Source organism: Patella vulgata, chromosome 5, assembly GCF_932274485.2.
Source record: "Patella vulgata chromosome 5, xgPatVulg1.2, whole genome shotgun sequence".
Taxonomy (NCBI): Eukaryota; Metazoa; Mollusca; class Gastropoda; family Patellidae; genus Patella; species Patella vulgata.
In genome coordinates, this window is record NC_065883.2 from 54794779 (window position 1) to 54810709 (window position 15931).

The 15931-nt window shown below is 34.2% G+C and overlaps 1 protein-coding gene across 1 annotated transcript; it reads left to right on the forward strand.

Annotated features, from left to right (window-relative positions):
* Positions 1 to 67: 67 nt before the first annotated feature.
* On the forward strand, positions 68 to 14954 carry LOC126821115 (mediator of RNA polymerase II transcription subunit 17). Its single transcript, XM_050549440.2, has 14 exons — positions 68 to 167; positions 2131 to 2310; positions 2917 to 3052; positions 6233 to 6410; positions 7058 to 7219; positions 8547 to 8677; positions 9545 to 9616; positions 10053 to 10112; positions 10911 to 11110; positions 12402 to 12458; positions 12700 to 12834; positions 13137 to 13251; positions 13815 to 13963; positions 14484 to 14954. Exons 1-14 carry the CDS (start codon positions 76 to 78, stop codon positions 14698 to 14700), a joined length of 1884 nt encoding a protein of 627 aa, XP_050405397.2. The 5' UTR covers positions 68 to 75; the 3' UTR covers positions 14701 to 14954.
* The last annotated feature ends 977 nt before the right edge of the window (positions 14955 to 15931 follow it).

The window sequence follows — 15931 nt, forward strand, 5'->3', positions numbered from 1 at the left end:
AAACACGAGTTTCAAGAAATTCGAAAACAAAACATCTAGTTTACATTTGATTATCAAGACGCAAACGTCCTCAAAATGGCCGTTTCTTCAGTCACTGTTAGCGTCGAGCCAGTGTTAGAAAGTAAAATTCAAGAAGTAAAGCTTGATGGACAGGAAATATATGTCCCGTAAATATACATTTTCTTAATTTATCTCATTTGGTTGCTCTGGTCATGCAGGGTTAGCTCTTATACCCGCAAGTACGCCTATTTTGAACCGAAATTTTATGTGAAAAGTAACAAAAAAGCTCAACAATTAAAATACAAAACTTCTTAAGTGTACATTTATATTCATTGCTCTACTACATAAAGGACCAGATAAGATATAATGTGTTAAAGGCATTGCCCCTGAGTAGAGCAAAGCTGATTGTTGTCTAAAACATGTATAAGACCTTTAGTGCACAATTTTTATCAACTTCTAAAAGTAAAATAGTGATGCAAAAATGTTAAATAATTTTGTTTTTCCAAATTGATTTTATTGGATAAATTACTGAAATTACTGAAATGTGAGAATTATTTTCATTGATGTCATATATGTGACGTCATTGATTAATTTGGTAAGACGCGTAAATCTCGGATGGGTGAGATTTGACAGAGGGGAGATAACTCCAACTGTTGACATGCACATTGCCTGTTTTGCCCATTGTGCTCAGTATGAATTTTTTTAAAACCAACAGTCTGTGACAGTTTCAGTTACACTCCTGTGTTACAGGAAAAGAGCTTTGCTCAAGCACCACACTTTGCTCTATAATCAAGAGTTATATTGTTTAAAGATCCTCGATCCTCTCAAAATATTCTCTAGAGTCTACTTGAGTGTAGCACGTCATTTCAGTTCCGCGTCATTTCGTAATCAACACAGACAACCTTTTGGACTCAGTTTGACGACGGTTCGGACTTTACTTGACGACTTTTCGGACTTGGTCTGGCGACTGTTGAACATTTGTGTGATATATTTGTAACAGCTGGTTTTTCTTTTTCGTTTTATGTGAGTCTGATAGTTGTTTTGTTTTATTAATTGATCAGCGATTGTTGAGACTGCTAATAAAAAGATAACACTGATTTTACACTGCTTGTTCTATTTTGTTTTGTTTCATCGGCGAGTATTGAACTTGACAATACAATATTGTTGAAAATTTGTGTATATAATACTGCAAATTTTTTTGTAATTGTGAAAGCCTAAATGTCTTTTACGTGAGTCGGAATAATCGAATCAACACACAGCCGCCATTATCGCTGATTGACAATGACAACTCACAATTTTCCTCGTTCACTAAAGAACTGTAAGGTTTCTTTGCGCATACTACAATAACATAGGGATGATAGTTGCCATTTCTAATATTTTCCAAAAATAGTTTTCTTTGTATGCACTAATTTATCGATTGGTACTGCTACCTATGGCAAGCTTTTGAGGAACGCATGTCAACGTGTAGCTTCCAGATTATCGTTAAAACATTCTAGGGGCTTGTAAAAGCAGTGCATGTTAAGCAAATATTTACTTTTGTTTTTTGTGTAGGTCATTTTGAAATAAATTCTACAGCATATTATTCTTTTTTTAAAAGGAACTAGCCTACTACTACTACCTACACTTTTCATTCCTTCCAAGTTCCCTTGCAAAATAGGCATAAAATAGTTTTGCTACGTGTTTCCTTTTGCCACAACAAGAGCATTGCAGTTGATTTTACGTGGTGTTCAAATCATTACTACATACAACTTACAACAAATTTCACAGAGAGGTTTGGGTGGCCTGGTGGTCAAATGCATGCATATTAGATCATAAGATCTGTCATTTAGTCAAGTGACATGGTTTCCATCCCAGGCTATTACCTGACAAAGAGAAGGATTGCCTACCTAATCTTTTGGATTGTGAAATATTTTAGTCCAAAAATGACAAATTTTGTGTTGAGTATACAACTGGACATTAAGTTACATTACTCTCTTTCATTTAAATGACTAAAATTCATTAAGATAGTGTACACTGTGACTTTGCCACAGATGTTTTCCACTTAGTGAATGACAAACCTAACTGAACTGTTCTGAAACATTAAAAAGCCCAAGTTTAATGCTATACTATCAACATGCTTTCTATCTTCAGCCCCTTGTCTATGTCAGAAAACCTGACCAAACTTGCTCATAAAATAGATTTTTACAAAGATGAAAGTGATGAAAAGGGTAAACCTACTTCAGAAGGTGAAAAAGATGAAGCTGAGGAGAAGGTGCTGACATCATTCGAACAGCCGTCATGGGTATGGGATTCAGTTCGAAACAAGTTAAAGTATGTATAAAATTTAGTTGCACATAAATATATTTTAGAAATAACTTCTTAACATTAAAAAGTAACTAATAATGTAATTTTGAGAATTACCCCCATGTCCATATGTTGTCTTGATGAATGGCCACACATCATAAATTTAAATACATGTAGATCAACATTCAGTAGTTCTGATTTATCAAATCAAGTTCCATTTATCTGTCTTGTTTGAATGTTATGAAAACAACAAGGTTCCAATTGGTTGTGGATGAATTCCCCGGTTGTAGGTGACAAGAAGTAGGGTCGCCTGTCCAACCTCGTGGGTTATCCATGGGTCCTCCGGTTTCCTCCCACTGCTAAAAACCCCAATGCTCAAGCGAATTATTGAAATAAAATTGAACCATATGTTAGTCCTGAAATGACCTAGTTTGTGTCTTGTGGACCTCTCTCTCTCTCTCTCTCTCTCTCTCTATCTCTCTCTCTCTTGCGGCTTGTGGGAGTTACCGATTGCACATAATTCTCTCCTCATATTACCATATGTTAGTCTCAAAATGACCAAAGTAAAGTGTTAATGGACTGTCAGACCACATTCTATTCAACTGTCTGTGGCTTTTGTTCTCTATTTTTCAGAGCTGCTTTTACAGAAATGGCTGTATTAACTGATGTGTTGAATATTATTAAAGAGAAACGCTACATGGTAGCTGACCCAGTTTCACAAGATCAACCGGACAATAAACCATCCGTTCTTTTATTAGCTAAGAAAAGGGTAAGTATTATGTATGTGTTAAAACATTCAAATAGATGCAAATATTTTGAAAAGAAGGTTATGTCAGTGGTTATGGTCGTGTGAAAAGTACTTCTGATAATTAGTTACCGTATTTTTCAGTGTATAAGGCGCATGCGTAGATAAGGCGCAGGGCGACTTTGGCAGAGGTGTTTCAGGAAAAAAAAAATATGCGTGGCTTAGGCGCACCCTTTCCCAGCGCGTGTGAAACTCGTGCCATAACATATTTGACACAAATCCACCTGCGATCTCCAGTAACTAGGTCAAACTCTATTGTTTACAGTTATAATAATTACCGATATTTAGCCGTATCAAGCTTTATATAATTATATTTCTTTATGAAATAAATTGCTTTTGTTACATTTGTTTATATTAATTATAACACGCAATTGCATTATTGCATAACTTTCAGCTGTAATTCTGTTGCTCGTACGGTAGTGAAATTGTCATTCAAGTCCCGCCCACAACAAACATGGCCGTCTATTACATCGTGTTAAATTCGTGAGTAATTGTCTGTGATAAATGAATCGGTTTTGATGATAAACAAATTAAATAATACCTGTAGAAATAATATATCATGATCAGCTACTCACAAATTAAATCCTGACTACCGGTAAAAGAGAAACAACAATTCCAGTTTACTCCAAGTTATGCAAACAACTGACAAACGATAGCGTCTGTTGCCCCGCCCACTCCACGCGTCATGACAATACCCAGATTGTAGCCATTTAGATCTATCAGTAAAATAATACAATAGCATTTTTAATACCAATCAAAAAAACAATGATTTTGTCAACTACAAACAACTTCATAAAGAAAACGGAAACAACTCACTGGTAGATAATTAACTATACCGGTAAAATAATACAATAGCATTTTTAATACCAATCAAAGAAACAATGATTTTGTCAACTACAAACGACTTCATAAAGAAAACGATAACAACTCACTGGTAGATAATTAACTATACTGGTAAATTATAACAATGGGCCAATCACTGAATCCATGTTGAATGAAAACCGTCGGTAACTTAAAACGGTTACTAAAAGACAGTCTTGCTCAAAGAAAACACCCCGATGTATATAAAACACCAGTGAACATTCCATCATTCTTAAAAATTATTTATTCAGAATGGCTACGAGACGAACCGCTTATACCGCTAAGGAGAAGTTGAGGGTAATTAGTTACGCTGAAGCACACGGTAATAGGGCCGCGGGTCGTGAATTTAGTTTGGGGGAGTCAAACGTGAGACGTTGGAGGGCGATGAAGGGGAAACTTACCGACATGAAACCTAGTAAAGAAGCTAATAGGTGGAGCGCCGCACGTTATCCTCAAATTGAGAGAAAATTGGTATTCTGTCAGTTTAACTGTAATCCCGCCCATTAACGCTGTCATTGTAACAGACAATACCCATAGCCTATGGTATAATGAGCGTGTGCTCAATGGAAATTACCCTTCTAATAGCCAATGAAAACTCTTTGTCTGTCGTAAGCCCCGCCTTTTCGTCAACTTGACTGATATCACCGTTGACGACACACTGTTTGGATTGCCGACAGTGGCTAACTGTACCGGTAAACGGATTAGCAGAAATATATGTCATCAAATACGCAGGAATAATAGAAATATTAACGATAATTTTGCAGATATTGTTAGCACTGTCGTTTATGACTAACGGTATACGGAAAAGCCGGAATAATAGAAATATGACTAACGGTATACGGAAAAGCCGATACCGTATCTTAAATGGCCGCCATATTTATTGGACGAAAAATGACGACATCGGAATGTCGGAATAGCAGAAAAATATGTCATCTAATTATTTACGATATCTTTGCAGATATTTTAATAACACTAAACCGCTATTGACCCATATTGTTGCCACTGTCGTCTATGACTAACGGTATACGGGATATCGGTATGGGAAATGGCCGCCATCTTTATTGCTGTTGTCGATATGATCAACTTCAGACCTCGATGTTGACACACAGAAAAGCCAAGATTTGCTTAATACTATGTATTAGGCGCACCCCTTCTAGAAAATAAAATACCTGGTAAAAAAAGTGCGCCTTATACACCGAAAAATACGGTAACCATATATAATTTATGGCTATACTGTACATAATGCAGTTAATTTTAACAGTGGCATTATTCACACCCATCCAGGTATGTCCACCAGGAGAGACAACTTCCCATATGACATCAAAATTGCAGGATATCATCTTGCAAAGCCTATTAATCTGCCTGGAAAAGATGTTTAGATTGACAAATGATAATTTTGATATTTTGCTTTGCATCGTAGTCTATTTAATTCTTTATTATATTGTACCCTAATTGTAGAAATGGGACAATGCAACGGCCATTCAAGTCTGTGTTATAACCAGGGATTTTGCTAATCAATTCAACTTTTGATTAGCCGTTTTGGTCATTTGAGGTGCAGTTAAAATCTATTATGAATACTCAATATTAATTATGGTTACCAGCTATGATTATTAAATTTTGATGGTTATTGTCATTTTGGAAAATATAATTACGCAATATATCTCAAACTGTGAGCATTGTAAAAAAGTTATTTAACATTACAATCAGACTAAGCATTAGAGAGTAGAGTGAAGACATGTGGCATTGTAGTCACGTTTTCCAGATGCATGACCAATATTTCCATGCATTTATTATGTCTGGATAAGTGCAATCGAAAACAGACAGACTCCTGAAATGAACGTTGTGTTGTAAAATGTAATAAAAAAGACAGGTTCCCCTTTTAGAGTAACCGTGAAAGGATTTATTATTGCCAATTTAATTTTGAGGTTCTAAATGTTGAAATAAACGGTACTATATCTGATAAAAATGATTCGTAACTTTATAAATTCCCAACTAAAATTTTGCTAATCAATTTTTCCATTGACTCGCAGTAACGTTGGAAATGGATCGCAAAATGTGATGCAAACCCAGTTATTTTGTTCCCTGGTTATAACTATGAATTATATTGTGTTGAACTTGTCACTGTCATGTCTAGTTGGCATAAGCTTTAAAGTTATGGTGGTTCCTAAGGCCTCCATTTCTGTACCTGTTATTAAATGTTCGACAATAAGGTGAAAATCTGTAACAGGTTTTTTTTCTCATAGATACTTAATTTACCTTTTTCAACTATTCTTATCTTGCTAGGGCTTGGTGTCGGCAGGGTCAGTACTCATCAGTGGTGCTGAAAGATTAAAACGATCCCATTCAGAACACTCAAATAGAGCACAAGATGATTATTTTATTGAGCTGTTAAAAATACGTCAAAATTGGAGGTTAAAGAAAGTAGGGGCCTCTATTCTTGGGGATCTTACATATAAAACTGGTAAGTATTCAGATCTTGTTTACTAATACCTCATTTGAGCTTAATTATTTTAAGGAAACTAATATTATTGGCTAAACACTAATCTATGCATTGGACTTAAATTATCAGCCAAGCTTTCCAGGGTTGATTTAAAGGAGCTAAATCACTAATATTTGGGACCTAGAAATTGACCCAAATGGGTCGCAACACATATAATAATGTAATCTGATTGTATATAAACTGATTTACAGTCAATTGTTTCCGATTTGACTCTAATTTCAAATCAGTTAGATCGAGCGAAATATGGCATGAGTCTCAACCGAATAGAAATTTCTTGCACCTGGTTATTCCAGTCTATTAAGCATGCTCTCCAGATAAGTTATGGCGTCGCTGTATGACATGAGTTGTGGAATATGTCAAGCCTCGCTCTTTCTGGTCACTTGTTACAAATGACGATGAAACGAACTATGGTACACGATTCGTGTGCCAATGGTAAAATGTTTATTTTGTCTTAAATATTGGATATCAGAAGCCTACCTTTTCCCAGTAAGATAACATCAATGTTGATTTGAATTGACAAATAATTCGTGTTTTCAACGTGTAAGACTTTAAATAAAACAATTTGTTACTTGGACGCAAGTAACCAAATGCATATCTTTTCTTTTCAGCTGGATCTAGATTTTTTCAAGGAGGTACATTTGAAGTGACTAAGATTGTAGATGATAAGACAGATACAAGTACTAGTCATTCGCGAGGTTCTTTAGAAGTTATTATACCTAGTGAATTAGAGGGGGTAGCTTATATACAAGTTGAAGTTAAATCTGTACCAGGTAATATTTCAATACCTAAATCAATTACTGTACTTGTATATTACAAATCATTTGACAGTGTTCATCATTTGCATAATTTTGGACAATTTCTATTTTTTTCTAGCTTAATCCATGCTAAAATGTGCTAAAATTGATTATTTGATATTTAACTAAGAAAACAAAATATTAGTAATAGATAGTCGCTTAGCTTGGATTCAGTCACATTAAAAAGATTTTAGTGACAATTATAGGTGGTGCTGGCTTGTTTTAACCATATTTCATTTATATCGTCTTCAGCGGATGCCCAATGTTGTGTAAGTTTCAGTTCATCATTTGTAAATACTGAAAACAATTGAACTATTTTTAGACTGCTATTCTTCTGATAGACCATCATTCACAATAGAATATTGTAGTTTGCAATGGTTTCACAATCCCTCAAATGACAATCAGAAAGATGCATTATGCAAGATTTAAATAAATAATAATTTCAAAATATTGAAATAAAGAAAAATGAATATTTTGAAAATTTAATTCAAATTACTTAAACATTAAAGATGCATTATGCTAGATTTGATAAAGAGCTGGTAGTTCTCACTATAATAGTTAAAAACTAGATAATGTAAAGGGAATGTGCTGAAAATTTCAGTCAGATTGAACCACTCTGAACCAAGATTTTAGCGATTGAATTTTCTGTCTAGCCTCGATCATCATTACTAAAGTCAGTACGATAAATAACATAGTCTTGACTCTTGATTATCCATTTCATGATTTAATCAAGAATGAAAGTGGAGCAGCAAATGGTATCCTAATTCAGTAAACATCACAGGCTAGCATTGACATTGAGAGTTGATTATGGTCTGGATAAGTTAATTAATGTCTAATTAATAATTTAGATAACATTCCAGGCCTAAAGAAAGACCTGCATTAGGCAGATTTAGCTGGATAAGTTAATTAATGTCTAATTGATAATTTAGATAACAATTCAGGCCTAAAGAAAGACCTGCAATAGGCAGATTTAGCTCTTACATAATGTATGTTTGAACAAAGATAACGCAGACAATCTCTAATCCACTCAGTGTCTTAGCCATCGGCATCCTATGGTCTAGAGAGTTGATTATGGGCTTGTCATGTGAGTAAATGGCTAAATGATAATTTAAAGACATGCAATGTGCAGATTTAACTCTTACATAATTCACCTTTAACAAATATGAAACATCTAATTGGCCAAGTTCTTAGCCTTTTCAATATATGAAAGTGAACATAAGAAAGTAGGTGAATGCACTGAATAAAGTTCATTTATATATTGAATTTTCTAATAAAATTTATTTATTTTTAACTTTTCATATAGAAATGATGGATTTGACAAGTGTAACATTAAAGATGCCAGCAGGGTTAGGAGTTATCAGATCTGATGCTTATTGGCAGAATAAATTAGAAGTAGCTCAAAATGTTCTCTTTTGTAAAGAATTGTTTGCACAGGTAGGCTAATGGAAATATACCCTCTACCTTCAATATTTTAAATCAACATTTCCATATCGATAATTGATTATTATCCTGCGCCGAACAAAGTTGGGGAGGGATATTGAAATGGGGACCGCCCGTCTGTCCCGATTTAGTTTCCGGAGCATATCTCATAAACCGTTCAAGATATCTTTTTGAAACTTTGTATCAAATCAACCTATTACAGTAGTTGTGCCTTTTGCTATTTAGAAATTTCTGGAATTCATATTTTTTGTGTGTCCATGGAAACAAAATTGACTTAGTATTTGAGCTTTTTGCTAATTAGAAACTTCTTGGATTTGATAATTTTTGTGTTTCCATGGAAACAAGATACCTTTATAACCCTTCTACATTTATCAACCTATTATTTTAATTTCTGATGACTGCCCTTCTGTCTTGATTTTGTTTCCGGAGCATATTTCATTATCTGTTCAAGAAATCTTTTTGAAACTTTGTACAAACATCAACCTATTATAGTATTTCATTTTCTGATGTATAAGCTTAATGTTTAACATACAGCGGCTGATTGCTGTAGGCAGAGGTTGTTGTGCAAACCTTACAGGGAGTAGCAACCATCCCTTGCCGAGCTACTGTGAACAGAGTATGAATCTTCGTCTTCGGACTAGTCCCATCGATATTTCAAGAAGTTGTTTTTTCTTATGCCTTCCAAACACGTGCAAGGGCATGGGATGGTGATGACTAGTCATCTTGTTATAATTGAAACTTAAATTAGAATAGTATCTTGCTACCAGTAATCAATTTTGTTTTAATGTAGACTTGAAAATGTTAAACAAAATTTTTAACTAGTTGTCATTCCATATTTGAAATAATGATTTTATTATTTAGCTTGCTAGAGAAGCAGTCCAGATCAAAAGTTCCACACCACATATTGTGGTTGGTAATCAAATCATAACAAATGTAAGTAATATAATATTTATGTCCATGTATATATTGAGATATAGGATAATAGCAATGTTTACTTGCAATAAGGGGGGTTGGATGGTCGAGTTGTTAGTATGTGCGCTCTGTATCAAAAGGCCTGTCATTGAGTCAACTGGTGTGGTTTCGAATCCCTGGTTGTACGTAACAAGGAGTAGGGTCGCCTGTCCAGCCTTGTGGGTTTTCTCCAAGTCCTCCGGTTTCCTCGCACTGCTAAAGACCCCTACGCGCAAGCAAATTATTGAAATAAAATTAAACCAGATGTTAGTCCCGAAATGACCTTGTTTGGGTCGAGTGGATGTTAAACCCCATTTCTCTCTCTCTCTCTACTTGCAATAAACTTATAGCATACAAGGTTATGCATAGGGAGCATTATGTACATTTTTAGTCTAATATCTGTGTTCTTTACTTTCAGGCTTTTCCTGGTATTCAACTGTCCATTGTTCTTTGTCATTATACAGGAAAAGAAAAAAAAGTAGGTTTTATGCTTAGTAAATACATGTATTTACCTTATGGCTCAATTGTTTATTTGTTTTGAGGATATTGGGTACATATAGCTTATTTTAACATACATTTTCATAGCATTTAAAAATTGAATAAAAATTTGTTCCTGTGTACAAACTGGGTGATTTGATGATATTCAAACTAATTAATCTATCAAAATTTTGCATCAAATCCTTCTCAAATCACTGATTATGCGAGGGAATACCCAGCTATTAAAAAATCTATTAAAAGAGGTCATGTTTGTGTCACATGACTTCGTTGACGAACTACTTAGCAACGAGTGCAAAGTCAGAGGAGAATTCATTGCATACACAAGACGAGGTTGTCTTTAATCACTATCCATTTATCATAAATATCGAAGCCTAATTAAATTCTCAGATTATCCACTGCCCTCGTCTTTTTCCGTGATTTTTATCTCAGAAAGTGTTGTACGTCTAACTCTTCATAAAGTTTATCAACATGTACATCTAGTGCTCAATCTCCGTGTGCAACCTTTGACGTCATGCGAGCAGACATTCCTAATCGTCGGGCTGTCGATTAGGGAAACCCTTACATTTTTTACCTGTATGCTCTCCATGAGTGTTTTCCAGGGAATCCAGTATTTTTCTAGTAAGATTGGATATTTCTACTTTCCATATATACCAAAATTGCCATACTTTAATTGGAAATAACCACCCAATAAATACTTTTGTGGGAACGTATCTTTAAGGGTAGTTTTTATAGGTTAACTCATAACAGTTTGCTTTTCATACTTTGTTTCCTCTTTTAGATACCACAAGCACCTCAGAAATTAGAACATAATCATGTATTAGAACATTCCTTACACCAATTATTACGCGAAGTTCATTTTAAAAACATCAACTATGTAGCACCACATCCAGTCAATGCCATGTTAGGTATGAGTAAAAGACGCAGACTTGCAGGACCCCAAGGAACCTCACGGAGGGAACTAGTAGAAATGAATGTCAGGTTAGTAAATTTGTTGTGAAATATTCTTCTGAATATGTTGGTTATTCTCATTTCATAGCCATTGTTACCGCAACTCCTGTTCCACTCAAAAAGTGCCACTATTGTATTCAGATGAATACATTAGCATACTTTTACACATGATTTGTCAACAAAGCAGACCTATAAAATATAAAGTATTTATTATATCTTATACGGCTGTAAAAATTACATCACATCCATAATAAATTCTTTTAGTTGGTATGCTTTTTTCCAAAATGTAAAGAAGAGTAAATACTTAGTGATTGATAGGTGAAATATGTTTTTATATGCCCACGTATATTGTTGTCGCCCCTGTCCGTCCGTCCACCCACAATTTGTTTATGGACACTCAACAGGTCACAATTTTTATCCAATTTTGACGAAACTTGAAATGACTTCTGATTGATGAATTGTCCGATAAAGGATTAAGTCAGCCAACCAAAGCAGATTAACTAGTTTATCAAGGTAGGTGTACGATAAGTATGTTGATCACTTAATTACCTAATCAATCCACCCTATTATCAACGATAATCGGGTTGAGTGGTAGATATACACTCAGTCCACTATATTAATTTTGGAATTTTGAATATTATTCACCATACCTTGATGTCCAATTGGGCATATTCCTGGTCGGACAACTTAGGACATTTGGAAAATAGCGTCGGACATATCTGGAATATACGTGCGAAATCCCCTCAATGTCCAGAGGTCACAATTTTTATCCAATTTTGATGAAACTTGAAACGTGTTTATATCACAAAGATCACTGTTCCTTTTGATTTTCGTGCATATTGGACCTGTACTTCCTGGATTATGACCCCTGATTGTACAAACAAATCGCGATTTTAGTATGTGGACCCTCCAGGGGTCACAATTTTCATCCAACTTAAATAAATATATCATTGTTACACACTGATGATGGTTGAGTTCGAATGTCAGAAGAATCTAATCGAAACTGCCGGAGAAAATGGCCGCTCCTTGAACGCAAATAGTGTAAAAGTATTTTATACCAAGGTTGTGAAGTTTTGATGAAACTTAAAATATCCCAAAGATCTTGGTTCTTTTTGATATTTGTGCATATCAGACCATAACTTCCTAGACTATGGCCCCTGATTGTACGAAAAATCATGGTTTATTTTTTTAGCTTGTACTCTATATCCATCTCTTGCAAAATTTGGGCGTATCTTGCATGGCAACTGCTGGTTCTACTTCCAAACCAATTATCATTAAATTATAAAATTAATAGAGATATGGTTGTTTGTTATTTTATCAGGGATACATTATTAGAACAGATTATTAAACAGACAAAACATGCTGTTCTTAGATTAAGGTAAGAAAATATCATTTATACCTAATAGGGGGGAGAATCTTTGACAGTATTTAGTTGTACACCTGGGTATCAACAAATAATTTTGTGGGTGTGTGTGTTGTTTGTCTATTATAGAAAGACTATTTTTGTATCAGCCTTTCATTAAAACTAAAGGTTATCTAGAATCTCATCTATGGATTATTGATATTACAATTTACTGAAAATATCAGAATTTTTCATTTAAGAACAATGTATATTACAGGACAATGCATGTATTGGATGAATTGGCTTTATGTATTCAAGATCCTCAGATAACAGCACATTGGAGTTGTTTAAATAGTTCATTAGAATGCAGTGTTCGTATCAATATAACTGCATATGGCTATGAGGCTGTAAGGTAAAATTCTTATTTGCTTTGGACGATTTACATACTCTTTATTTGGCTAGAGTGTACAGCTATTGCTGTAGACATACATGTCCTGGCTTGGATTTTAAATAAAGGGGTGTTTCCAAATGTGCATTTCATGGTTTAGACTTAAAAGGAGTAAGACCTGTGGACCTGAAAATGAATGTGTTCCAGTGTTCCCTGGAAATAGTCAGAAAACAGGGTATGGGGTAAAAATATACATTAAATACCCCTAGCATGTGGATTCAAAGTTTGCTGCAACCGAACTCATTTCTTTTTATTTCAAATTACAGATCATCATTAGTATTGATTATAGAAGTTGATACGATACAAGCTATATTAAAAGATAGTCGTACTATAACTCTATCATTTGAAGATAAAGCTTTACAAGATTTAATATTATGGCAGGTAGGTATAGAACCACAATTACATGTCATATATTTCACTGAATTATAATTGTATGTTTGAATGTTACAATGTATAGAATGAGAATCGGTACTTGTGTATTGTCTTAAATTCTATATTTAAGCTTTATTCTGACAAGTCGATGCCTTAAAATACACAGTGTTTTGATTGTTTTTGCTTGATTAGTGTAGTATTTGTTTAAAGTTCTGTTGTACGGTTACAGGTGGGTGGGTGGCAGGTGGTCTAATTCAAGGTGGAAGCGGATGTTAAACCGTAAAGAACGAAACGGTGGTCGGAGTACACTAATTCTTAATACATGTTATCTCTGCCAGTCACATATTCTCTCCCAAGTTTCTACATGACAAGGAGTGTCTAACTTTGTAGGTTTTCCCACTTTTATAGACCACTGTGCACCAAATGAAATATTGAAAGAAACATTTACCATTTATTAGTCCAGAAATGAGCTATAAAACTTTATTTGACCCTCTCGCATTACATTAACACATTGATGATGTCAATGATCTGATCTAGTTATGTAATTGTGTTTATATTTGAATGTTTAACAGATATCTCAGCATCATATACAAGTTGTACAGCAGTTAGCCAAGTTCCATGCATGGACAGTAGTATCAACTAATTTTAACGTAGGTGTTGGTGATATAGATTTATATGGTACAGCTGCTTCCTTAATGATGGCTTCACCTAAAGGTGATAAGTAAGTAAAAATAAACTTTCTTTCCAAAGTAGTCTTCTTATAAATACTTTAATTTGAATATTTTTGAACTGTAATGAATATTCAAACAGCTTTTTTCAGAATATTTGAATAGTAAATCAGCATTTGATATTACCACTATACCTAATGGGCAAAAATGTAAATTTGAAGCAGTTGTTAGTTGACTTCCTTAATTTGTCAAACTCATGAAAAATTAATGGTGAACAGTAAAGAAACATTTTGATATAATTGAAATAATACCTTTATAGACCCCCCCCCCCCCTCCAATTAATATTAATATTCCGCTATTTATACAATCTGAGTATATGTAGTGTAAATTTATATATAATTTGACATCACATTAATCATGTTCCAAACAGTTTTAAAAGAAATCAATAATTTTCTCACATAGGTTTTTAAATGACCATCCTACTATGGTCAGATGTACCGGTAATAGTATGTTGTAAGGTTCTCTCCTTTATTCTGTGCTGTCATTGATAGAAAAAATAACTTATTTTCACAGAATTCTAGCATTTCGAAGTGGAGCCTATAACAAAATCCAGATGTATTTAAAAGAGATAGATCCTTCCGAGGTTGTTGACACATCACCAGCAGTAACAAACCCTAAATGGCAGAAAATAATTGGTACATTTCAAGCTGTAGATGTAGAAAAATTACATGGAAAAACATTTTCACAGAAAGTTGATATGGTGATGGCGAAACTAACATCTATGTCATGATAGCCTTTAGGTTGATTGAGTTCGAGAATACGTTGCAGGGTCTTTTGTCGCTGTTCATTTCAATCAATCAAACATGCAATAAACTATCTCATGTCTTCTTCATGCATTTAAGTTGTATCATGTTGTCACCTTGGGGATCATTGCCAAACTGCCATTGTATATAAATCAAAATAAATTCATTGTAAATACATCACAGAATCATCTTTGTATAAATTACACATCATAATCATCTTTGTATAAAATATCTCAAGGAATATATGTCTTTTTTTTCTTTTTTGGCTGATTAAGATTACAGAGCCTCTTCATTGTGTGAAATTTGAATGGGTATGAAATCTTTATATACTGTAAAAAAGTGTAAAACAAACAGTAAAGTAACAGGTTAAAGTTGATCTGACCCCAACCCTCCATCTCCTCCAGATGATCTACCGTAAATGGAAAGTGGCATTGTGTATACTCCCTTAAGTCCTTTTTGGGATAATATTATAGGGATTTAAACCCTTTGCCGGAATTTATATGGTCTATAATTTTGTTTATAACCAAAATGCATGTACAAAGCCCTTGTACATAATTAGTGGAAGATAAAAGATACGGGTACAATAGATATATTTTGTTGCTAGAATTGGACATCTGTCGTAATGTGGATATGAAAGTTTGGCCTTATATTTTTATATTGTGTCTTTGGGAATATATTTAATTTACTGTCAAATACTGAATACATTTATTCTACATATTAATGGTTTGATCATTGGGATCAAGGGTGAAGGTCGTCTGTTTTAGGTCTTTCTTTTTCATTATATATAACCTTGACCTCATAGTCACCATGGAAACCCCTAACAGTGAATGGTTGTCCAGCTTCAGTGACAAGTTTAGATTCTTTGGTCATCCATTGGTTCTCAAATAGGTCAAGAACACTCTGACCAGCTGGATTGATCTGAAATTAAATATTTGAAAATTAGAATCATAAATCCTAAAACTTAACGGAATGGGCGTCTGCTGTCCTCTACTGCTGTAGACCCCTTCCCCCCCCCCCCACGAATTATTGAAATAAAATTATACCATTATGTTAGTTATGAAATGACTTGATTTGTATTTGTACCCTATTTCTCTCTCTCTAGGCTCGGCTGGTAAACCTAGTGGGGTTTATTTGGTTTCATCGCAATGCTAAAAACCCTAGCCCACCACCGAATTATTGAAATAAAATATACCTACCTCCTTTCTTGTATATAATTAT